The sequence below is a fragment of the Larus michahellis genome, chromosome Z (assembly GCF_964199755.1).
Source record: "Larus michahellis chromosome Z, bLarMic1.1, whole genome shotgun sequence".
NCBI classification, from domain to species: domain Eukaryota; kingdom Metazoa; phylum Chordata; class Aves; order Charadriiformes; family Laridae; genus Larus; species Larus michahellis.
Window position 1 is genome coordinate 42400674 of NC_133930.1, and position 26797 is coordinate 42427470.

The 26797-nt window shown below is 39.4% G+C and overlaps 1 protein-coding gene across 3 annotated transcripts in view; it reads right to left on the reverse strand.

The window, feature by feature from the left end:
• Positions 1-26797, reverse strand: part of LOC141735864 (transducin-like enhancer protein 1) — a 76139-nt gene that overhangs the window by 30917 nt on the left and 18425 nt on the right. For 2 of the 3 annotated variants that reach the window (XM_074569248.1, XM_074569249.1), the window contains exons 5-8: positions 22172-22234; positions 21134-21238; positions 1359-1563; positions 593-609 (exon numbers count right to left, since the gene is read on the reverse strand). In XM_074569248.1, coding sequence (XP_074425349.1) covers positions 593-609; positions 1359-1563; positions 21134-21238; positions 22172-22234 — 390 coding nt within the window. The remainder of the gene's footprint in view (positions 1-592; positions 610-1358; positions 1564-21133; positions 21239-22171; positions 22235-26797) is intronic. The other variant, XM_074569251.1, reaches the window with a different exon arrangement.

The following is a 26797-nucleotide window of genomic DNA, read 5'->3' on the forward strand; positions in this document are numbered from 1 at the left end:
AAAACACAACAGTATAAAAAGCTGTAACAACATAGTTCTTTCGCTGGTTTTTGGGTAAGATTGTCTTAGACCAATTCTATTACAGCTCATCTCTAAAGGGAAAAAAAGTATTTCTATGGACGTTATAACTGAAGCACAAATTAAGCAGTAAAGACATGTGTAGGGCTTAAACATATGCAGTTAAAGAAACTCCTAGGGCCAAACAGCATCGTGACACATGAATTTTAAATTTCTCACCTGTTCTGCAACTCTGATTCCTGAAAATCCTACAGGAAAAATCTTAGCTCTGATTAATAATGTTATACATTAAGTGGCAGTCAACGTTCTGTTTGATTTGCAGCTTCTCCCCCACCCCTAATAAGCAAACTAAAATTCAAGCTTCCCCCAAATCATTCTGCTCAGAAACACACTGATTCATACCGTTCTCCAAACAAATGACTTGGTGTTCTGCATAAACCAAGAGATATCATAACAGAAAACACATATGCCTGTATGAGACTGACTAAAGGGAAGACAAAACAGACAAACACTGCAAGGTCTGATCATTACATTATGTAGAAGTGGAAAGATTAGCAGGAATGTTGGTACTTACTGTGCCTGGCTCTCTGTCTGCTCCCGCAGTAACCAAGAAATGCACAGACATGCCCGTTCAGACACAGAGGCAAGAACAGAAATAAAAAAGGGGGGAAAAAAAAATTAGAACACAAGCCGTGAACAGTTTTAAAATGGCTTTTATTTATATAAGTCATTGCACATTCCTAATACAGTGATTTCCTGAAAATTACAGTATTTTGTAAACATGATTTACAGTTTAACCATACACAAAGCCTAGTTTTATTTCATGACAGAATAAATTATTTTCTTTTCAAAAATTAGTCAAGTGCAATTTTGCCCAATATTTAATTGTGTACTAGAATTTAAGCCTATGAAACTAAAGTAACAGATGCAATTATCTATATCTTTTGTTTGAACACATTCACTTCAAAATTTAACTTCTCATTCCCTCTACCTTCCCACCCACCCATTTAACAACATTACTTTCTTTCAAAAAAATTACCCATTATGCAGTTTAACAGTTTTCCACAATATGGTGCAGGCCACTGGTATTACAACTAAGCATTTGCCAGGATGTCAAAATGCCCTGCGAACTATAGAGCAGGTGACACCTAGCGATCCCCATTTCAAATACTGACAAAATTCCAAGCTGAATTTTGCTTCAGTGGTATATATGCAGACATTTTTAAGTTTGCTAACAGTTTTTTCTCATTCTATATAACTTGAATTCTTTAGAGATGCACACAGTTTGCAGCAATGTGCAAATCTGACAATGTCCTAATCAGGCCTGCCATGCCTCTCACCTCTGTGGTGTTCTGCATCGTGATGCTTCTTGTCATCTTTTATTGCCAAGTGAGACTGCCCACCCAAAGCACTAGACAGGGCAAGAAGGCCAGCACTGCTTCCCAGTGGAGGGATTCCTGGAGGCTGAAGTCCTGATGGATGTGGTGTTAGAGGCACTGGAGGTCCATGGCCATGGGAGAGATGTTGAGCCTGCAACTGCTGCTGCTGTTCCCAGCGGTATCATCATCCCCAGAAGAACAATGCATAGCACATAGTTTGGGAAGGAGAGGGGAGAAGTTTGGTTAATTTTTGAGAATCAACAGTGTATTTTTTCATTTGTTCCTTTACTTTAAATCTACCCTCTCCTCTTTGTCCCACCACACTATACATATTGCATTATGTCATGCTGTCCATGGACAGCTCTAATCATGTCCCATAAAACAAAAAAAGGCTATCTGGATACTTCTTGTGCAGCCCGAGGAATATATTCAATTACTGTAGGTTGTTTTGGGCAGTTACTGCCCACCACAGTGTCACTGGTGACAAACAGCAGCGGCAGAAGCCCGCATACCTTTCCCTTTCTACCTAAAGGAGTATCGCTGCTCTGGGAAAAAAACAAGTTTCACTGGCAAGATTGATTTAAACTTCCCCAACCCCATTCCCCCAACTTTTAAACAGTAAGTCGGTTTCTATTTTGAACATTTAAAAAATCCTAAAAGACACCGCTCAATTTCATATTTAGTGTAGTTAACTATTTTATTCTAGCCAAGCTTTTGGAAAAAAAAAATAATCATGAAACAACACCGTGTTTAGGAACCAATTTTGGGCTTAAAATCCAGGTATTCCAGATAGCATCAATAAGGCCATGGAATTCCCAAAAAGAAACATGATATTAATGAATTAAAATATCTCCATCTGTTTCAAAAGCAGCTTGCAAGATCAATATCATAATGAGCGGACATACAACCCTATAACCAATCTGGCAAAATAACCTGTAAGCAGTTTTAGAAACAGAGTCTTTATAATCTAATGACTTCCCCATAGTTTAGATATTAAGATATTTTCTAGTTAAAGCTGTTATGGTTTTATTAATACTTTCCAAGTTCAGCTAACCAGTTAATTTGTCAAAAATGCTCAGCACAGATTTATTTAGAAAATAAAGCTTCAAAACCATCTTTCTTTAGCTTAGTCATAGCTCCCCTTTAGTCTGCTATAGGTAAACAGATTTTCTGCCTCTTTCCTGCTTCCTTATGCCTGGGCATATGAACAGAAGACAGAACAAACCTCTCCACCTTGGCCATGCTGCACCATCCCTCTTCTGAAGGCAGACACCATGAAAAAAGCTCAAGTACCACCCAATTCATGGGATCAAAGAGAAGACAGATAAGCAAATGCCTGAACAGGATGAGCTCAGCTAGACGTAAGAATCTGACCTGGTGAATGCCAGTGGTCATGTAAGAGCAGGCAAAATTGTTACAGTACTGCTGACAGCTACTGAAATCATACCTAGACTCAAGCTCCCAATATTTTACTAGTTACTCCAAAATAACTCAAAGTAATGCAGAAATATTTTATCTGCTTCCACGGGTCCCAAGACTCTTCAAGACAAACTGTCAACAATACCTGCATAATGTCTACTGGCATATTAATGATTTAATTTATTACTATTTAGATAACTACTGCACGCCTACACTTTTATTTCTCATAAGCCCATCCCAAGACATGCCTTGAGCTGTTTATAAATTTACGTGGACACAAGTGACTGATGCTGAAGAACTCTGAACTGGACCTGCTAATCTTTCACTTTTATGCTGTCCCAACTGTAAAGCAGCCATCATTTACTTATTTTTTATATACAAGACAAATCTTAAAATTTACTGCAATCTCTTTAGTCAATTTTATAAAGCCACAAGTTTACCAAATCTTTCTCTCACCATACATCAGGAATTTCTTTTCACATGCTGCATAAAAAGCCTTGCTAGTCTTCACTATAAAATGTACATCTGATCCCTATTCTTGACAACTTTTCAGTATGTTTAAAAAGTAAGATAAGAGAGAGGTAGTTCTTATTCTTCTATTTTAATGTGTTTACAAGTCAAAAACTAACATTTTGAGAGAAGTATTATTTTTATTTGAAGTAGTTAAAGCAGAAGACCACCTTCTACAAAATCAAGCAGCTATTACTAGTGAAAGTTCATTTAACTGAAGAAGCGTCAATAAAGACCACTGTAAAGTCTGCGGGGGTTTTGTTTGCGGTTTTTTTGTTGGTTTTTGTTCGTTTTGTTTTGTTGGGTTCTTTTTGTTCCAGCCAGAACAAGAGGACATCTCTCTTCTCACAGACTTGTATAAAGACTAGTAGTTTCCAGCATGTTTCACCAAATCAGGAGATAACCTGATGTTTTGGCAGGCTTTCTCAGAGAGATAGTATCTAAGTTGTTCCCTTTCTCATTGACCACTTAAGCCAGGTCAGTCACCTGCACTCTAGCCATGAGACAAGATGCATCAGCAGTACTGTACTGCATTGGTCTTACTTGTCCCCCACTGCACTACTACGTTGTATTACCTGGTTGTGGTGTGCAATTGGCTAAGAACAAAAAGTAATTTATCCCTTCCAAATTGGTTTCATGGAGAAAAACCTGCTCCCTTCTCCAACAGTGAGCTCAAATTAGCTTTTTTTGCAGTGTGGGCATGAGAAGGTCAAAACAGGGAAATTAAGTTAAACTGTTTCCATTCTTGTCCCTATCCCTTCAGGAAGCCTACCAAGATTCCCTTTATTCATGCCTCTCTTGCTTGGTTTAATTAGCAAACAAGTTAACCCATATAATTTCAGGAAGCATAGCCTAATGTCCTTAGAAATCAAACTGTTAGGGACACGTTACCTACAATTTCCCTGGCTCTGCTTTGCAGCCTACACACAGGGTAGTCCCAGAAATGAGGAACAGATTAATTCCCTCTAACAGGTTCTGAGGCTGAAACCATGTGAGAAGAAAAGCTATGTCCTGTTTCTGATGGGACTACATACCAAGGGCAGGCAGTACAGCCCAGTGTAAGGTGTGCAACGGAATACGAGAGCTGTAAGTGGAAAATCATCACTCTGCATGACACCTTAGCAACTTTGCAAAATAGTTACTGAGGGTAGCAAAGGAAAATGGCACCCAAAGACACTCAGGTATGCAACTACTTTAAACAGATTTAAGACTGAAAACCTCATTGTGGTCTTTTAAGCCAAGAAAGGTATATTGTGGTTTAATGTTTACTATCTGAGGCTCACTGCTATTTAAGACTGAAGTATATTGATTTATTGTTTATATATTACCTATTCGTAACAGGTTTAAAGTTTTTCCTAACATGTAAAAGTGATCCTTTCCAGAAGTTCATGCTCTTTTTATTTAAAAAACTTGAATTGTTAGAAGTATATTGTATTCTCTTTTTAGAATGGGAAAAGAGAATATGCGTTGCACACAAAGGAAAAAACTGAAGACCAATGAGATAGATAACAGCAGCGCTCACCAGATGTATTTAGTAACTAGACATTTGCCATAGTAGATCCTAGAAACAATTATGTTATGCATATAATCGCTTTCCCGTCACTTCAAAGACACTAATGCCTTTTAAGAGGTTAGCGGCAGTGAGATATAAAACTGAAAAAGCTGGCAGCGGTATCATGGTCTACTAGGCATGTTCATTAGCGCTTAATTAAAAACTAGACACCTGCCATAAGAAACGTGCTCAAAGAAGGATGAGTAACAGGTCTGTCTTAACTACCAATTATTATCATTACTTGCAGAGCAAGGGCTGTGGCCACTTTCAGAGGGAAGTGGGAAGGTAGAGAAGAGTGCAACGATGCAGACGTAAGTGACTGCACTGAGATAATTAGCCATCACATTGATTTTAGAAGCATCAGTAGTTCACCCACCATTTTGCAAAAACAGAAGTTCTTCATATTTGCAAAAGGAGAAAAGAAATGGCAAATTCAGATTACTCTACCATCTAGATGCAGGTTTTAATGCCTCAATGTTTTTTCTCTAGTGTACTCCTAACCAGACCACAAAGACCCAAAAATCAACATATGAAAAGTACAGCACTTGCTTTTTAAGGCAATTTTAACAATTTTAAAGGCAGGACAGTGTTTTCCCTCCAACACCATAGGCAAGTTCCAGCTATAAAGAGCTCTTTAACTAAGACTTAAAATTTGGAATTAATCTTCAATATCTGCCAGAGACTTCCAAAGACAGAGTTAGGAAATCTGTTTCACAAAGACTTACTATACATAAACAATGACATGTCTCCTTTAGGTTCCTTGCTTATCAAGATAGAGCACGAGGTCCTACAATCTCCACTTCCCACCTTAAAGTAGCTCTGTTGAGGTCACAAACACCTATGGCTTACTTAAAAATCTAGTTTTGAATTCCTAGCTTTGAACAGCGCATTCTTCTGTTCTTAAACAGATGTGTGAAGTACTATTCAGTATCTTTGAAAAGCACTGAATTAAGCGTTCAGATGTGATTGTAAATTAACAGTGGAAAAAAGGTTATACCTGGTCACAAACTACAACAGCTGTCATCTTTTGTGCCCTTCTAAATAAACACCTGAGAGTAGAAAAAGTTCAAAAAAATCTTATCAGCACTAGCACCAGTAATACTATCAACAGATTACCCCAAGCTCCACAGAGGAGTTTTGAAAAAGTATTTGGCAAGCACAAAAGCCATTTAGAGACCTAAAATGTAAAGGGCACTATTTCATGTCAACTTCTGTAAACCTGAAGAAAAGTGATTTTGCTAAACTCAAGCAGGCAGAAAGACATGAGAGAAAAACATGTATTACTGTGTTTGATTTCATTGCCATAATCTCTCCTTTCCCAAAGGGAAGTCTTCAGGTTTTTTATTTACTTGCTTAAGTAGCAGAAAGAAGTGAGAGCCTGTATCAAATGTCTAAGGCCAATGAACACATGAGGGCCACTGTCTGAGCACATACAGCTAGTTGAACAAGCAATAACCTTCTCCCTTGCTGTTTAGAAAGACTCTTAAAACCAACATTGCAAATGTTATCTTCCAAAAAAAGGAAAAAACTCAAGGTTATGCTCCTGTCAGATCCAGTCTTCTCCCTCATTCTAAAAAAATCCAAACCCCTGCACACACAACCCATGCTACCGACAGTCAAATCTAGCAGGGGTAAACTCATTATACAGTCAAAGCCATTAATTCAAATTTGCATTTAAATTTCTGTAGGTACTTTCAAAAGAGTGTTTCAGCTACAGGGAAGAACATAATGCAGGATGACAAACAACATCCCTTAAGAATATATCCACATTCTTCTACAATGTCAGTGGACAAGGGAAGAGCTACAGAAGTCATCCACCTAGACTTCTGGAAGGCCTTTGATATGGTCCCTCACAACATTCTTGCCACTCAAGTGGAGAGATGGGTTTGATGGAAGGCTTGTTAGATGAATGAGGAACTAGCTGAATGACCACATCCAAAGAGTCAATGAGACTCAATCTAAAAAGGGTCAATGGCTCAACATCCCAGTGGAAACCAGTAACTAGTGGTGTCCCTCAAGGGTCCATAATGGGACCAACACTATTCAGTATCTTCATCAATGACACAGACAGTGGGACTGAGTGCACCCTCAGCAAGTTTCCTGAGTGTTGCGGCTGATTCACTTCAGGGACAGGATGCCATCTAGAGGGACATGGACAAGCTCGAGAAGTGGGCCTGTGTGAACCTCATGAGGTTCAAGAAGGCCAAGTGTAAGGTCCTGCACCTGGGCTGGGGCAACTCCCAGTATCAATACAGGCTGGGAGATGAAGTGATTGAGAGCGGGCCTGTGGAAAAGGCCTGTGGATACTTGTGCATAAAAAACTGGACAAGCGTCAGTAATGTGCACTTGCAGCCCAGAAGGCAAATAATTTCCTGGGTTGCATCAAAAGAAGAGTGGCCAGCAGGGTGTGGGAGGAGATCCTCCCCCTCTGCTCTGCTGTCATGAGACCCCACCTGGAGTACTGCGTGCAGCTCTGGAGTGCCCAGTACAAGAAAGACATGGACCTGTTGAAGCAGGTCCAGAGGAGGGCAACAAAAATGATCAGAGTGCTGGAACACCTCTCCTATGAAGAAAGGCTGAAAAAGTTGTGTTTTTTCAGCCTGGAGAAGAGAAGGCTCCAGGGAGACCTTATTGCAGCCTTTCAATACATAAAGTGGGCCTATAAGAAAGATGGAGAGAGACTTTTTACCAGGCCCTGTAGTGACAGGACAATGGGCAACAGTTTTAAACTGAAAAGGGTAGGTTTAGATTGGACATAAGGAAGAAACTTCTTACAATGAGGGTGGTGAGACACCAGAACAGGTTGCCCAGAGAAGTTGTGGGTGCCCCATCGTTTGAAGTGTTCAAGGTCAGGCTGGACAGGGCTTTGCACAACTTGATCTAGTGAGAGATGTCCCTGCTCCCTGCCCACGGCAGAGGGAGTGGACTTGATCACCTCCAATACAAAGCATTCTATGATTCTATGATAAGTGAAGGGACTGATACATGAGCTACCCAATATGGATTGTTTACTACTCTACTACTACTCAACTTACTGCTCTGCTACTACTACTACTTTTCTAACTTTGCTTCAGCAGCAGAAGCTGTATTTCCTACTCATTGCTGTTGGATGTTTCTTTCTCCTTGCCAGTATCGACATTACACTAACTAATCACAAAGCGTGTTAGCAGTCCCTGCAAGACACTTCCTTCTGATCTGTTTAACCCTGATCTTCAATACTGTACCAGCAATCTGCAGAACTAAGCTCTGTGTTTGCTTTCTTTTGCTGATGACACAGAACTGGGAGGAGTCGCTCATACACCACATGCCTATACTACCATTCACAGGGACCTCAAGAGGGTGGAAAAATAGGCTGGCAGGAATCTCACAAAGTTCAGCAAGGGGAATTGCAAAGTCCTGCACCTGGGGAGGAACAATCTCACACAACAAAATATGCTGGGGGCCGTCCAGATGGAAGGCAGATATGTAGAAAAGGACCTGGGAGTCCTGGCAGACATCAGCTTGAACATGAACCAGCAATGTGCCCTGGTGGCAAAGCAGGTGAGTAGCATCCTGGGCTGCATTCAACAAAGTATTGCTAGCAGGTCAAGGGAGGTGATCCTTCCCCTCTACTCATCACCGTTGAGGCCACACCTGGAATATTGTGTCCCGTTCTGGGCTTCCCAGTACAAGAGAGACATGGACATAATGGAGAGCATCCAATGAAGGGCCACAAAGATGATTAAAGGCCTGGAGAATCTCACAAATGAGGACAGGCTGAGAGAGGTGGGACTGTGTAGCCTAGAGAAGGCTCAGGAGGGATCTTATCAAGGTATACAAATAGCTGAAGGGAGGGTGCAAAGAATCATAGAATTGCTGAGGTTGGAAGGGACCTTTAAGATCATCAAGTCCAACCTTTAACCTACCCTGACAAGAGCCACTTCTAAACCATGTCCCTAAGTGCCCCATCTACCCTTTTTTTAAACACCTCCAGGGATGGTGAATCCACCACCTCCCTGGGCAGCCTATTCCAATGCTTAATAACCCTTTCAGTGAAAAAATGTTTCCTAATATCCAATCTAAACCTCCCCTGACATAACCTGAACCCGCTTCCTCTCGTCCTATCACTTGTCACCAGGGAGAAGAGGTCAGCCCCCATCTCTCTACAACCTCCTTTCAGGTAGTTGTAGAGGGTGATGAGGTCTCCCCTCAGCCTCCTCTTCTCCAGGCTAAACAACCCCAGCTCCCTCAGTTGTTCTTCATAAGGTTTGTAAGAAGATAGAGCCAGGCTCTTTACAGTGGTGCCCAATAACATGGCAAGATGCAATGAGCATGAACTGAAACAATGGAGGCCTCTTGAACATAAGGAGACACTTTGTTTTATTGTGATGGTGACTGAGCACTGGCACAAGCTGCCGAGGGAGGTTGTGGAGTCTCCGTCCTTGAAGATACTCAAAAACCATATGGACTTAGTCTTGCACAACTGGCTATAAGTGGTCCTGCTTAAGCAGTGGGGATGGACCAGATGACCTTTAGGGGTCCCATCTAACCTGAGGCATTCTATGTTTCTTCAGTTCTCATTGCTCGCTTCTTTCTCCCTTTTTTAAACAAGTTTTAGAAAAATGAGTCAGCTACTACTATTATTGCTTAATTTTCTACCTCATTCCTTTGAGACATCTGTGTTTATTTTGGTTCATTTGGTTTCCTTACTTCCTCTTCTTCTAAATGTGCAGATTTTATTCTGACAGATAGGAAGTTACGCTATACCACAGCAAACAAACTTGAAAGTGCCCACCACTGCATCTCTAGCTAGTGAGCCGAGAATGGAGCCTTTGTAGTTTTGTAGAAGTTATTTGAAAACTATCCATTATGTGAACAAGACACAGTGCCTTGGGTGCAGGAATAGAATGTCCCTTCAGAACAAAGAAACAGTGTCCTCAGCAAGCCTCTTCCATCTATAAACCATGAGAAATGTCATTGTACTAGAGATTTAAGTCCACAGAAGGACAGTATTGGCAAAAGCTATCCAAAGCCATATATTTCATACATATAAAATTTGTGTGTCAGTGGCATGACAAAAGACCCAGCTGTCTCATGGGAAAAATCCTGTTCCTTTCGTATGCTTTATTACAGAAGATACATAAGATAGCGTCTTTGGGTCTTACCATTTATTTTCCAGTCCTACAAAAAAAAAAAAAAACCAAAACAAAACACCAAACTTTTTACTGTATAAAGAATTGATGACAGAAAGTAAATATCAAATTCAGAAAGAAAACAAACAAAAAAATATCTTCAGTTTGTTATTTGTTATTGTCTCCTACTATGGAAACATGCTTTAAGCTAATGTTACATTTCTGAACAGAAGGCTCCCCAAAGTTTTTCACAGTTCCGGTTTCCACTTGTTCAAACACCACAAACCACACTAATATGTCTCAATTGCACATCAACTTTTTTTAAGCAGTAAGGGGTCATATAAGTTGCCTCACATAAGCCAGTAAACTGATGCTATACTGGTATAAAGGCAGCTTCCCCCTCATGACACACTGTTCTCAAGCAGTCCTTTTCTCACAAATTAACTTCATCCCTAAGTTAATTGAAATAAGGTTGAGAAGTTTTAATTCACTGCTTTGCTGATACAGTGATTATAAGCACACTAACAAACTAAGCCCTTCTGCCACCTTTATCTATTATTTTTAAAAAAAACCAAAACAATCAGATATAAGACCCTCAGCATGCCCAAAGTACTCCATAAAGCTACTGCAAAACAACGTGAAGTTTATGGTTCTCAATTGGAGTCTGTTTTCCTAACTCCTTTTTCTACTTGGTCCCTTGATTCCTTCCTCCCTGTGTTATTTCCGTCCTTCTCAGAATTCATTTTCAGTCCTGTATTATGGAATCCTCCTTTAGGTACCTTGTGTCCTCTTTCACAGAATCATAGAATCATTTAAGTTGGAAAAGACCCTTGGGATCATCAAGTCCCACCATCATCTCCACTCTACAAAGTTCTCCCCTACACCATATCCCCCAACACCACATCTAAACGAGTCTTAAACACATTCAGGGATGGTGACTCCACCACCTCCCTGGGCAGCCTATTCCAGTGTCTAACCACTCTTTCTGTGAAGAATTTTTTTCCTAATGTCTAAACCTACCCTGTTGCAGCCTGAACCCATTCCCTCTTGTTCTATCACTAATTACCTGTGAGAAGAGACCAGCACAAATCTCTCTGCAATGTCCTTTCAAGTAGTTGTAGAGAGTGATGAGGTCTCCCCTCAGCCTCCTCTTCCTCAAACTAAACAGTCCCAGCTCCTTCAATCGCTCCTCACAAGATTTATTCTCTAGGCCCTTCACCAGCTTTGTTGCCCTCCTCTGCGCTCGCTCCAGCACCTCGATATCTCTCTTGTATTGAGGTGCCCAGAACTGGACACAGTACTCAAGGTGTGGCCTCACCAGTGCTGAGTACAGGGGGACAATCACATCCCTCCTTCTGCTGGTCACACTATTTCTAATACAAGCCAGGATGCCATTGGCCCTCTTGGCCACCTGGGCACAGTGCTGGCTCATGTTCATCCGCTTGTCAATTAGAACCTCCAGGTCCTTTTCTGCCAGGCAGCTCTCCAGCCACACTACCCCAAGCCTGTAGCGATGCATGGGGTTGTTGTGGCCCAAGTGCAGGACCCGGCACTTGGCCTTGTTGAAGCACATTCCATTGGCATTGCCCCATCGGTCCAATCTATCAAAGTCTCTTGTCGAGCCTCCCTATCCTCATGTAGATCAACACTCCTGCTTAACTTTGTGTCATCTGCAGACTTGCTGATGATACACTCTATGTCCTTATCAAGGTCATCAATGAAGATGTTAAACAGAAATGGTCCCAACACAGAGCCCTGAGGGACACCACTTGTGACCGGCTGCCAGCTGGATTTAACTCCATAGACAGCCACTCTTTGGGACTGTCCAGTCAGCCAGTGCTTGTTCTTCAGAAAACTCAAAATAGAAAAAGCAATGCTGATTTCACCTGGGTCATGAAGATTGAAAAGACCACTTCATGATCTGGTGCTCTCACTACACTTTTAGACTGATGCATACCTGTTTCACTGTAGAATGTATTTCTTCCACACATTTATGCTACACAGTTCTGCTATAGACTACTAAGCCTGGCCAGCACTAGAGTCTGGTTTGGTTTTTTCTCCTTGCTTCAGAGATTAAACTGCATTCTTTAATCTTGCTAAAGTAAGGAAAGTTAGCATAAACACTTAGATGCATAATTCCCCATACATTTGCTCTATAAGGCTAAAAGTTCTTCTCTATTTAAAGAAAGAAAATAAAAACTAGTTGCAGTCATGTAGCTGCCACACTAACTTCTCTGAAACAAAAATAAGTATTTATTGATTGGTGATGTAGTTCAAGAGAAAAAAAGATTCTACAGAAAAATTACAACACACGAAAAGAACACAGATTCTAACATGGGACCAGCAAACCACTGGCATACATGGGTCGCCTCCAAAAAGCCCACAGAACGCAATTAAGATAGCCAACAAGGTTCGAAGCAGTTACACTGAAGCCTGCATCTACCAAGCAAAACTCTAAATTCAATTTTTCATCACTACAAAAGGAAGGGTTTGGGTTTTTTTGAGAGCTCCTTGAAATCCTTATATAAGACATATAAATACTAAGTATATTCTTTAGCATGAGGAATGTTTTTTGTTAAATGAGGAAAATGAAGTCTCTCAACATAAGAAGGGCTTGGGTTGCTATCAATTCGAATTGCATAGTTAGTCCCAACTTACCTACAAGTACACACACCCTATTTCTGTTGAACCTGAACATCCCATTTTTCTATTTTAATATTGTAGTTAGCTTCACAGCTACAGAACTCAGATACAGGTCCTCAGTGCTTCCCAACATAATGCAAATCGCAAATATAATTCCCAAAGGTAGCTTATTAACCATTGATTAGTTCCCACATCACCATTACAGATCACAGACAGAGACGGCAAGAGAGAAAGCAGCACTCTATTTTAACACTATGCTGATTAGCAACTCTAATCTTTGCTGTGCCTTTCTGTTTCACTTTAAACAGCTACGTCTCTCTGCCCTTTCTTCTGGCATTTTGGCAGGCATGCCCAGGCACCAGAATTAGAACTATAAAGAGATATTACACTTCAGGGCTCTTCAAAAAAAGAGATCGCTCTTGTAAACAGTAGTGACAGATGTGGGTGACCCCACCCAAATGATTTGTCACCACACCCAGTGAATGCGCACATCAGCTGTTTATCTGTGAAGTGATCAGCAATTAACTATTTAATAAAAGTTTAGTGATAATTGTTAAATGTCAAGATTTTTAACATCCCATTAACATAGAGGGAATAATTACATAGTACCGCCAGCATGACTGGCACTTTCACAAGATTAGATCTGCACTAGCAGCCTACACTGTGGAGCCTCTGTGGATCGTCCCACGCCGGCAGAGCCCTGCAGCGAGGATGCAGGATATTGCCAGCAGATGGAATTCTTCCAGTTCAGCGACATCTTCTCCCCAAGGTGCATTAGCACTCCGCTGGTGTAGTTGCATTCACGTAAGGTCCTTTGCCAGCTGAAAAGAAGGGTTTTCTTCCCTCCTCCATGCTTTTAGGCACTGTAAGTCAACCTAAAACTTCATAGCTTGTACCAAGTACAGACCCATTGAAGCGTGGCTAGTACTTGTATCAGCAGCTATGCTGGCAAGCAGCCCATGAACTAAAGAAGCCCTTTTGCTAGCATAACCTTATATGTATATACACATATACAACATTTTATATATCATATATACACTAAGATATATTTATCTTAATATATAGTTACATACTACATACACTGTATATTAAATATTTTTATATATTCTACAAACTGGTCTGTATATATTACAAATAGATATATATTGTTTGTTTATACTTTTATATAAAAATATAAAAGTTCTTCTGTGTGTTTGTATATATAGCTTTTTCATTTATAGCTATTCTTCTAAAAATACTTATTTACAGGACTGGCTTAAGAACAGTTCCTGTCTCAAACAGCTTATAGCAAAAAAAAGGAAATAGAAACAAGTCAGAAGAGCAAGTTCTTAAGGGTCCTTGTATTAACAATGTTTGGGGGTTTTATTGCCCCTTAGGTTAAATAATGTTGGTGGGATTTTTTTCCCCCCTTAGGTGAAATTCTGAAGAAATAAGGGACAAACAGCAAAGCTGAAGTTGTATTGGAGGAAAGAAAGACCCTGCAACAATGGAAGAACCACAGAAGCGTTTATAAAGGACAGATGCCACAGGGCAGGAGGGAGTGGAGGGCTAGAGTCAGAGTAAAAATGGAAAAAATGATCCTTGTGCAGGAAAATATGTCTTCACCAAAGGACTTCCCAGACTCTAAAGGAAAGTAACAAATTCAAAACCACAGAAGATGACCTTAAATTCTTTTGGTCCAGACAAGACAAAGTCTGTTTTTTTGAAACGAGTTACATTCTTCTGATCACTGTCTGTGTAAGTCAGTTTGCGAACAAAGCTTTTCTTTAGACAAGTACATATTGCTTTCTCTGAAGAGTCAGAGGCAAGCCTTAAGTCTCTAGAATGAAGCTGTCAGCACACATTGCTTCTGGTTTGCAGAAACTGCCAACACATTTTTTTTTATGGGGCAACCATAAATTCCTGCTATTACTCACCTTCTAACCTCAAATCTACGTGTTTGCCTTTTTAAGCTACTGTTAGCATGATGCTACCATCCAACAGCACTTCAAAAGCATGTTCCTGCTGCCACAGCAGCCAAAACCAACCAGTTCAAACATGAACCAATTTGGGAATGACTTAAAAGATATTACTCTAGGGGGTCTTATTACTGACATATGATTATCTTAAAAAATATTTATTTTCCTTCCAGGCTCTTTTAGTCTCCAGAAGTTTAAATCTTGTGGAACATGAAGACAGTAACAATGGGGTAGAAAGACTTAATATTTACAGTACTTGCATCCACACAAATCTCCTCCAGCCCCCTCTGCACCTATCTCTGCGCTGCCCTACTCCCACTCACTCCATCTTTGTCACAGTCACCCAATTACAGGTATGTTTTACCTGTGCAGTCCACACCAAGAACTAACCCCTTCTCCCATCAGCACACTGTCAGTTCACCTCAGTGCATCAGTGTTTGCTTCTCAAAACTAGACCTTAGTTCCTTTCAGATCCGTATGCTTCATTCGTTGCACCTCTTTCTCCTACTGCAAAGTAGTCCAATTCACAGGTCTGCATCATTCAACATGTGAACTCCAAACACCCTTCTGTATTCCTACTCATGTTGCAGGACAACTCCAGGACCATGCTTTGCTTAATTTCACCTCATGTGCAGTCCCAGCTGAGTCCTCTCTTGCCTGGGCCAACTGATTTATTCTTCCCATCCAACTCCTTCTTCCTCCAAACCTACCACATCTCAGACTTCATTAAAGAAAAGCACCAAAGCTCACATCACATCTTTATCTCGGCATACTTGCTGACTCTTCACCTGCTCCAGTTCTTCAACTTGTCTTACCAAGTATGATTGCAAAGCAGACATTTGTAAGAGATGTACGCTCATGTCTTCAGTCTGTCTCCTTTTACTTCCTTGTTAACTTAGGGAAAAAGTGGGTAACAGTCACAAAAACTATCTTCAAACATGGAAAGCTATTCTGCCTGCATATGCTTCAATCAAGAGAGGTGGCTCTGAATCACTCTCTAGAAGAAGCAATCCTTTCCTCTGGGATTAAATAGCCTACCCTTCTGTGCCAATGAATTTTATATACATATTGACACTCCTCTGCCTCAACCACTTTCAAAAGCCAACCCATCCCTAACCCTCATTTTGTCTTTCCAGTAGCCCTTCCATATTGTCTTTATTAAAACTCACTGAACACACTTTCTGTAAATCCTTGCCTTGAACTGCATTCCGCCAGCATTTTGACCCAACTTTAGTCTTTTCCATTCCACCAAAACTACTCCTTCCAAAGCAATCTGTTTAACAGAACCATTTGGAATCAAGTTCATAGAAAGAAGGAATAATTTCTTCTAGCTTCTACCTACCTAACCCTTCCTGAAACCACATTCTCCATTGAATTTTCTGGTCTTCTGTTTGCTATTGCCACATACACAGGTTTTTCTGATCTTACCAGTGCCCCCCCACACCTTTGATCTGCTGCAAAACAGGCCAACTTAACAGCTCCACACCATTCAACATGTACATCACATATCCCCAACCTCTGCTCAGCGGGCAGTAATCTAGCAAACAGTACCAACTCACTGTTGGTACCCTCACATGCTCATCTCATCAGCATCTACCTTCTCTCTGTATTCACAGTTGCAGCCATGCAGCTTCAGGTTTGAGATCTAGCCAACTGCATTTTTTTCCAGCCATCTCCCTTTCACTACTTCCTTGAAAGCTGTTTAGCTTCACAAATTTGTAACCATATACTTGGTCTCACCTTTGACTTGTAACTTAGATCTAGATGAAAGAGCCACCTAAAGATCTTTTGTTTTTATTTTTGGATGAGATCCAAGATGCAGCTTTTTCTGTCCACCCACACGCGAAATCCTGCAAGATAAGGGAGGCCTGGTCTGCAGCTCAATCACATTTGACTTCTAGAGTCATTTGGCTCCTCTCTTGAATGACTACTGTCACGTTTAGGCATTACCCTCCTCTATATTGCTGCTCCTAGGTCCTCCGTTTCCTCATCAGTCCAGAGAGCAGGGAGTGTGTGTGAGGGTGGGTGTCAAATGGAAACCAACAGCATCTCATCGTTCACGTTTTACACACCATCTCCCAGGTTTTCTGTTTTGAGTAGGAACAAACTACCAATATACATCAATAATGCTTTCTTACTTTTCCTCAAACTTAGTGGCACTAACAATAAAAATCTGACCGTTGTTTGAGGGCTGGTATTTTGAGAATACTAACTGTCATGAAGACAAATATCATCTTCCTTTGCTACCTATTTTAAATTTAGTTTACAAGTCTGGAACCTTTGTATTCTAAAAGCACCTACCATGACAGAATCCTAGCATGTAATTTAGGTTTCTATGTTTTTTTTAAAAAAGGAAAATATGGAGAATAACCCAGGATGTTGCCACACAACAGAGTTCCCATTGTCAGAATTTAGTAATTTAGACTTGGGTTTAGTTAGTTAATGTTAAAAGTGTCTTGTGCTCACTAGATCTCATTTTATTTAATTTAAAAGAACTAGGCAATTTTCCCACCCTCAGCACATAATGCAGATCATGGCTGAGGAGGATCTAAAGTAATGCTACAGCTGCTTAGCTCTTCCCTTGCACTAAGTTCTGCATTCATTTCTGCTCTAGTCTGTATTTCTATTTTATAATGAAACACACAGCCTGGTTATTTATAGGCTTTCTAAGGATTAACTACACACTCATAAGAATAAACCCTCAAGAGGTTAACCTCATCCTCTTAAGCTTCACACACTACAATCCCAGAGATAGCTGGCAACCACAGGCAAGAGAGAAAAAATAATCCCACATCTTGCTAATCCTTTAGCCAATCACCTCATGCAACAGTGGAGAGGCCTCTCAGAGGGCTACAACTCAATCTGTCTCAAGAGAACTGTCAATCCAAAAGATAGGTATTTCATAGCACCATTAGCAACCCACCTCAAAAGGCAAAATAAGACATACCTGGTTACTCAGCAGTACACTGATATCGTGCAACTAAAATGCAATCCTAAAAAAGATCCCAGTTTGCTGCTTCTATTTCCCATTCAGATATTTGCATATTCTGCTCATAGAACTACCTAGTTTATTATTTTGAAAGTAAATCTAACATATTTTGCATTGTTTACATCTACATAGACCAATTTAACTGTCCCTTATACTTCCTAGAATGAGCTTTGAGTACCTTTGAGTGATATGATCTGGCTGGAAAATCAAAAAAAAAAAATTTTAAAAAAATCTCTTCATGGTAATCTACCTAATTCTTTCATACCATGATCTGGATTCTCCCTTAACACCAAGTGTGGACACTACCTGCAGCTGCCGTAGTGCCAAGGAGTTAACAGGTGCATTTACCTTTTAAGTTAAAGGTTGCTGTATTGTTTACTACTTATCTAGCAAAATCACTACTTAATTCAACTTTAATATAAAAAAAATATTGAATAATATCATTGAAAAAAATTGCCAAGGAAGTTGTTTAACTACGGCTGGTTGCTACCCTATGTCTGGAAGTTAAAGCTTTCAAGAACATGCAGGAGAAGTATAAGGCCAGAGATATGACTGTTAATAACCAAATATCTACAGTTCTTTCCTGAAGTAAGAATTTTTAATCAACACCGGGGATTAGCACTGCTTACAAACTCACTGAGTCCAACTATATTACTTTCTTTAAAATGTGTCAATTCATTCATTCTCTTTTATACGTGCTTAAGATGCAGTGATTCCAAAGCCTGGCTTTTGACTTTGTTGGTAAATTCTTTGAAAAATCTCAGTCCCATGAGACTACAAGTCCCTGTCCTCACAGTCTGTCCTCTAATAGGCTTCCACTTTTTCAACTGGGAATAGAAGTATAAAATAAAGGTGGTTCAAAATCATCTTGTATTTCAAAGAGTTGTTCCCACTAACTAAAGGCTTTGTTCCCTTCCAGAACTCACATATGGCCCCGCAGCAACCGGAATTGCTCTAACGCAGGCAAGCCAATTGGGAAACCCTTGAATCACCTAGTGTCAAGAAACAAAGGCACGAAAAGAGAGAAAGGGAGGAGGGGAAAGAAGTCAAACCCTGACAAAGCTGCCAATTTTATCTAATTAAGTGAAACTACACAAGTGAACATCAGGTAGTAAAATTAAACTTTCCTCCTATCCTCAAAATTTATTGTACTTAAGTATCCTTGATAGTATGAGGCCAGAGGCTACATGATTGCATCTTCTGCTGTTACAGATCGCTCCAGCCTATTTGCATTCTGAAAAGAAGTTTCATGATCTTTCATGCTCATAATAGATGTCTAAACCGTTAAATTACTATTTCTTTTCTTATCTTGAAAGACGCTGCACTTGAACAGCATGGCCCTTCCATTGCTCTTTACACAAAGTCCGGTCCCTGAACAATACTGACAGCTGCTATCAGACTGGGCCGTGCTGGCTGCCACTGCAGCTGCCGCTTGTAGGAACAGACAGGCTTCTGATGTCCCCTCCCCTCTGGGGAGAGGGCTTGACACACTGCATGCTCAGCGAGGGAGAGCAAAGGTCCACTGAATTGTCAACCCAATTTTATGCTATTCAGATTTTCCAGGATGCACACCGTGCCTTTCAAAAATCAAGCATATGTCAGAGCATGAAACTTATTGTGCGGCACAAGGTAATTATTGATCACATAAGACTGTAAAAAGTCACTGTGACATGCATCTAATTTTAGCATTATGTATATGCAAGCATTTACATGGTCAAAGAAATTTTGTGCCCAACGTGTTCATTTCCTCATTCACAGCTTTGGATTCATATGGCATCATTGAGAAGTCTTTCAGAAGACACAGGAAAGTATCTCTTCTGGTGAATCTTAGGTAACTTAAAAGGAAGAAGGTAAAGGCTTCTGTTCCTGCTTCCAAAGAGCTCCTTCCCTGCCCCCCAAAAAAATTCTTAATGGAATGTGGTAGATCCTATTGCTTTGAAAAGACTAACATGCTTGAGCTCACAAAGTTTAGTTTGGCTAAGTAGCACTATCCTAAGTCCAGCAAGAATGTTTTTAAATATATTTTAATATATATTTCCATCTACTGCATAAAATATTCTTTAAAACTAGTTCATTAAAAAGGGTTTTCCATTCCATTTTCATCCTAAAGAAGTGATTAATTTTAAAAAAATGCAAGAAAGTACAGTTCTCTAATCTTCGCTAATCAAATACCACAAATGTACATGTGCTGTATTTCAAAGATCAGATCAGGTATTCATAAAGTAATTCATTACACAAGCAAAGCACAGAGGAGATTGTGACAAATACAGATGTAATTGTGTGGGTTTCTAAGATGTGATTAGCAAATCAACTAAGTAACAGTCAAAATTTGATACGAAGGGAAAAAACAGCTCAGATTTGAAGGGGGGGGTATGTTTATGCAAAGCTAATCTGTCAAGTGTAATAAAGCAGCTTGAATAAAATTTAAGCTGAAAATCCACTGAAGCTCCCCATTTCAGGGAGGAAAAGCTATTAAAAGGAAATGAAGGTCACCCTCCCAGTTTATTTCACCTAATTGACTGCCAATAGCTTACCACAGGCAAACCGACTGCAGATCTGCAATTGAGAAACTGATGAAAGGAGAGTTTTCAAGCTGAGGCTCATTCTTTTAATCCTCCCTCACTCCTATTTTTTTTTTTTTTTCCATCTCCAGTTGGGATGTAATTTTAAGCACAGATGGATTAACTGGTTCCATTGTCTGTAGACGTCATTGGACTATGGCACTGTTAATCCGTACAGCAGCATGTCTAATTATCATTACAAAGTGTCTGAGGGAACTCTAAAGACCAGCAGGGCATCTTCTCACAAGCAATTAACATAAATTGATAAATGAGTAATTTGAATCCGCTCAAGGCGCTCACATATGAATAAAATCAGAAAGGACGGCTTCTTGTTTCGGCTACTTCTTTCACTTAGTCTGGAAGGGCAGAAAACATGAGAAATATTCTAGACTTAGTGGCGGGGGAAATGAACTCATGCAGTGGAAGGAATGTATGGTTCAGAAAGTTCATTAGTACAAAGTAAATGACTTGTGATTGACAACCAGTCACAAGCAAGTAGCATTAACTTATTTCAGCATATTTAGAAGCACAAACTTGGTGAAAGGCTAATAGAACACTGTGTCAGACAATTAATACTACTTCAAAAGCCAGTGAAGTTTCTTTTCAATAGCTTCTTAATTTAAAAATCATGAAAGATTCACAAAAAAGGAAAAAGAAAGAAGAATGAATAGTTGTACAGGCTCCAAGAACTCAAGTGTCACAAAAAGCATGAGGCAAAGGTAACTAGATCAACTGACATATAATACCTACAAACAAACAACCAACTCTCCTAATAATTATATTTCTTGCAGGAAAACATTTGTTACTCACAACATTGCTGCACAAAATTATGTTCTGACAAAATAAACTATTAACTTTATCCCTGCTGAAATCTGTGTGATGCAAGGCAAACACTTCAGCAACACTGGGCAGCAAAACAGTGTTAGATATCAAAACATTAAGCTTATTTTAAAAATAGCAAAGCAGTAAGATATGAAAGCAAGTTATACACACTGTAGGAGGTAGACCTGGAAGGCCACGTACCCCGATGATGGCATTCAGTTCAGCCATGGTCACTTGTTTGGCACGTTCTACAGCTTGGGCCACTTGCTGCTGATGCTATTAAAAGAAGAAGGGGTATGGGGAGGAATTTGTGTTAAGGTATTGACAACACCGAAATCAAACTAGGATCACAAACACCTGAATAACTGGTTTGCTTGCAGAAGACTAGGCTACCTAGTGCAAGATATCTGATGAAGGTAAAAGGTAGCAGTGCCCTATTTCTCACCCATTCAAAAGCAAACAAGAGCCCTGAAGACAGACAGCTCACCTCTTCCCCCATGCCACTTCAATATTAATTTTCTGGCAAATGAATAATCAGTTTCTAATTGAGTTGACAGGACTATAATGTCAGCTTCACATTAGTGTCAATTTTAACAGTTATATATTGTGTGGCCACACCACAAAGCCTACTGAAATTTCGAACAGGGAAAAGAAGTGCTTCACTGAACTCAACAAGAAGTACAAACATTCCTTGTAAACTGTAGAGTTTGAAAAGGCACATCCAAAATAACAGGCTTCAAAATATAACAGCAGTTGCCCACAATATGCTACCATCACAGTCATTCAGACCAGATGCAGGCTTTTAACCTTAAACAGTGTTTTGCATCTGAGCTAACAACACACCTTTTACATTAACATTTCATACAAATTGCGTAGATAGACAAGATAAGCATGCTTATTTCACTACATTCACATTTGACAACTGAATATCGAACAAGCAGTCACCATGATTAGAAATGAAGGCATTTTGTTGCATTGGTAATATTTTACAGACTCCCACTCTCCTCAAGCAATGAATGAGGCTGAGCCATTGTCACTAGTTTGAACTCAGATTTGTTAGACCGAATTAGCAGGGGGTTTGCACACTTCAGCTATAACAGATGTTCCTTACACTTGTGTATTGTGATAAAATTAACATCTTAAAACTAGCTAATTTGCAAACAGAAAAGCAACATAATTGCACTTTAACAGCTGAACAGTTTTACTTACTTCCTGAGACAAAAATGGGATGACTTGTGCACAAATTGTATTCAATCTCTTGGCGATTTCTGTCTATAGAAGAAAAGCATTTTGATTAAAACTGTGTTTTACTTTTGTTGCCATATATCAACTAGTTTACAGGATTATATTAAGTTCCCACAGTGAATAAGTAACACAAAAAAAATCCACATCTTCATATTACAGCAAATCAAAATAGTTAATATTTAGAGAGACAGAGATTTAGTCAGCTACTCTAGGACATCTGCCATGTCTAAAGCACCTAATCTGTATACACATTCAGGCACAAATCTGGTCCTTGTACATAGCTCATTAACAAGTAAAGCATTTTTGAAATCCATTAAATCCAAGATAAAGCCTTTTAAAAGGTAGATTTATTATTACTCAAATTATCAAGCAGCATAACATGACGGTGACAGGCATGGAAGAAAAATGTTTCTTTCATGATCAATTTTATCTGCTTATTAAAAGGTAAAATTAGTTTTGTTGACAGAAACACACCATCAGGAGTACAAAAGAAATACCAAAACAGAAGCGAGGCAGAATGGAGACAAAAGGTACAGACTTCTAAAACATCCATATTGAGAGATAATTAAAATAATGCAGAAAAAGAATCAGATCAGAAAACGTGATAGTCAACAACAACAAATTAGTGAAACCATGAGTAACAGGAGAACAATAAGGCTAGGAACCAGCAGAGAACAGAACAATCCTTCACTGAAAGCAGCAGAGACGACAGCAGGACAAAGTGTTTGCGTCCCAGTTTTTGACAGCATTATGCATCTCCCGCTTTTGTATCTCCCACTTTCATCACGTCAACCTGAACACAGGCTTTCTGGTAGGGTATAGGGATCTTTTTCTCTCATCACTCAGTCTTACCTGTGCTTACCACTTTTCAGACCTATACATCTGCCCACCATTGAGAACCACCATTATAATTAACCCTCAAGTCTTCAATGTACTTGCACAACTCCTACAGTTTTCCTTAAAAACATCTCCTGTAGCACAGCTGCACAAAACCAAAATCAGCATACAGAGGTGCACACAGCCTATACACAAGCCACTCTGAACAGCTCTTGTCAGTCTCTTTTGTATCGTTAAGCGATGTAGATATTTCTTGGGGTTAAGACACAAGAAACAAGACATCCCTGCTGGAAATCGTTAAGACTTTCCACGAGATGACATGCATAAACATCACCAAAGATAAACTCTTTCAAAGAAGCCAGAAAACATTGCTAACTCATCTGCCAAGCCTTTCCATCAGAGTTTCTCAGGAAGACACTGCCATGTGCTGATCCTCACACATCAGTCAAGCAGTAATTAGGAGACAAAAGACACACCCGGCTTGTGTGTCTTAGCAAAGACAGTAGATTTAGGATCTAAAAACAGCTGGCAAGCTTTAACACCTCTTTCCTCACCTTTGACACTCAGGGAAAATAGCTGATAGCACTGTGACTTGTAAAACACCATGCCTCTGACCTAAACTGAACTATGCCACCTGACCAAATCCTGGCATTTGGCACTTCCACGTTAAAGTTTTGTGGAGACAGGAGTGTCCAAAGCAGTTTGGGGATGGTTTCTTCCTAGGACAAAAAGGTTCCCTTTAAACACAGGCAGTGAAGGAACAGTTGCTTTACAGCGAACCTTTCTCCTCCTCCAGCAAGGGGAACACATTTCTGTTCTCAACAGAAACAGCTGCCATTTCACATAGTACCACAGCAGTCTGTTTCCGTCTTGTTTGAGCCATGACCATAAAATCTCTATCATTATTCTGTACATGGCCTTCAGTACAAACACCAGCAAAGGTAATACAAGGACGTCACCAACTTCACTATTATCAGTTATCAGACTTAACTATTACCAAATCTGTTGGTAATTTCAGTGTCTGTTAATTTACAAAAAAAAAAAACCAACCCACACGATTGTGAGAATTTATGTACTAAAAGGGCATTTCTCCACATACCCAGGATGTGTCTCCACAAAGCAAGGTATGTCAGCTACGGAAAGAAAGTCTGTTACGTGGCAGTCTTCATTGGCTGATGTGTAGCTAAGATATTTAGGGTCCAATAATTTAATTGCCCTAGACCAATGGGAATACCTTTATTGTCAGAACAGAAACAGGATGAATCATAGGAGGTGGTAAAAGGGGAAAGAAAAGAGTGAAACAAGAAGAAACTCATTTGGTTCCTAATGAAGAGTTCTTTGGCCTGTATGGCCTACACGAAGTCTCCCTATTCTGTAATATTGAGCCAAGTATCCTTACTGTAGCTGAAAAAAAAAAAAAAAAAATCTATTTTGAGTAGAGTCTATAAAACATCCAAGTCGTCCATGCTACTGGGTTTTCCTGCACAGGTCCCAAATATCTGAGCTTCACTGTAATTATATAGCATACAGAATGGTACAGAATAAGACAAGAAAACGCAACATCGTGCAAATAGATTTTTTAAAATTTTTATTTCTTTTCTAAAAAAAAGGGAGCATACATAATGAACTTTTCCCCTTTCCCTGTCAATCTTACTTAAAAATCATTGCCTTATTTCTTATCATACCTGATGTAATAACAGAGCTGGGGAAAAAAAAAAAAATGTAGCCTTCTGAGTTTGTTTTACCAAAGCAGGGCATCATCGATGATTATATAGGAACAGCATCCTTAATATTCATCCACAGTGCTAGGTAAACTTACTGTACATGCCATAAAGAAGTTTATTTTGAGATTTCTTGCTGCTGTTACAGGTGCCAGTTAGGAGAGATTTACATTGAAAGGAAACTGAAAAGCCTATTCTACACTTCATAACAGAAGCCTGCTTACATTTAAAAGGCAGTTTGCCTTACTAGGGCTATTTCCCACACACATTTAAATAAAGTACTTAAAATTGTTTATCCAGATCTCATACATGTCCCCTTTGCTTCCCTGAAACGTTGAGTAAAAACTATTCCTACTCATAAACATATTAAAAAAATATTTTTATTCTCTAGTCCTAGACCTAACTTGTCAAAGTTAGGTTTTAATGCATGATTCACCTAATCTTGCCTATGAGGAACTGTTTTCAGAATTGAGTAAAAGGAACTTTCATTACTTTAAATATAAGTCTAGCTGTTCAAAAGGCAATGTACATTCACCTTTCAAGGTGAATTATCTTTGAGTATATATGCACCTGTGTGCATATATTCATTCTTGACAGCAAAAAATATTTTTGAAGGAGTCCCATCAGTAATCGGTGGCATTAGAGTAAACTATATATATTCCAGATTTGGAGCTTATGCATCTGAAAGTCTTAAAAGTAAGATACTTACCAGCTACTTCTAGAGGCCTCCCAATACGACATAGCTATTATCCAACTGCTGATCTTGAGACATGTAGGGCAGTCAGAAGAGTAAGTAAACAAAGAGAATTTTGCAGAAAGCTGCTCAAGCATAGACAAACATAACTAATTGCCCATGTTCTTTGGCTCCTTGGTAAAGCAGACTGTAGAAGCCCTCCTAGCTCTGTGGCAGCTCTTAGCAAAGCATCTGAAGTGCCCTTAATTGTTTGTGTTCTTAATGCAGAGCCTCTTGAATACATTCATTTTTAATAGAGGACTTGAGTGTGGGGACCATCAAAGAATGACAAAACTACACCATTGACTGGTTCTTGCTGTTGTAATGATTGTCTTTTGATTTATTTGCAAATGACAAGCTTGTCAGACCCCTGACTGAAGTGCTACCCTCCTTTCTGAAGTATCATTAAAAATTAACATGAAGGAATTCAGCTGCATTTTGTAAAATTAAGTTGAGCCGACAGATTTTTTTTTTCTTCACTCATGTATTTTTTTTGCCTCTGCTCCATCTAATTAAGGACTTAAATGTTTTGACCTAACCATTGCCAAACTCAAGTGTTTGTACTTAAGTTTGTCTCTTGCTAAAGTGAATTCTTAACATAATGACAAAGAACAAAGCAGCCAGACTGGATACTAAATATAATACCCATTTAAATAGGTCATTTTACTAAGCAGTTAAGAAAAAGCTTTTATATATGTATTTTTTTTTCCTTCTGCATTGTTAAAAAAAAAAAGTATTCAAGTGTTTTCCTCTACAGTTGTCTGTTCCAGATCATTTTGCATTTCGACAGCCTGTACTTTCCAAAGCACCGTGTAAGATATCATACTTAAATCAACATGATTTCTTAAACGGCTACAGATTTTTGCACTGGAATGAAAAGAAGGAAGTATAATACAAGTATCCAAACTCTGAACTGTATTTCTCACCACACCTAACACCCATGTGTATTTTATCACTAATGCTGGAAGCCTCAGCCTACTGAAGCCACCATTCTCACTTCTGAGTGAAAAATGCAACCTTCCTCTGAGGCGAATTAGTTAATCACCTTTCAGCTTCAGAGGTTGCAACAATAATAGTTCTAGGTTTGCTCCAATCCTCGCCTACCATACATTTCCCAGTAGTGACTGTAGCTATAACATAAATGGTGATCTAAAGCAAAAATTAAATGTTACAACATGTTATTTTTAACGATCAGTTGTATTGTGACAACTGCTCTATTATTAGTGCTGAGACTCCTCAAAGCTACCTCTCAAAAAAATTGTCAACTAAAAATGTCCACTGTATGTCAGAAACTTGTTA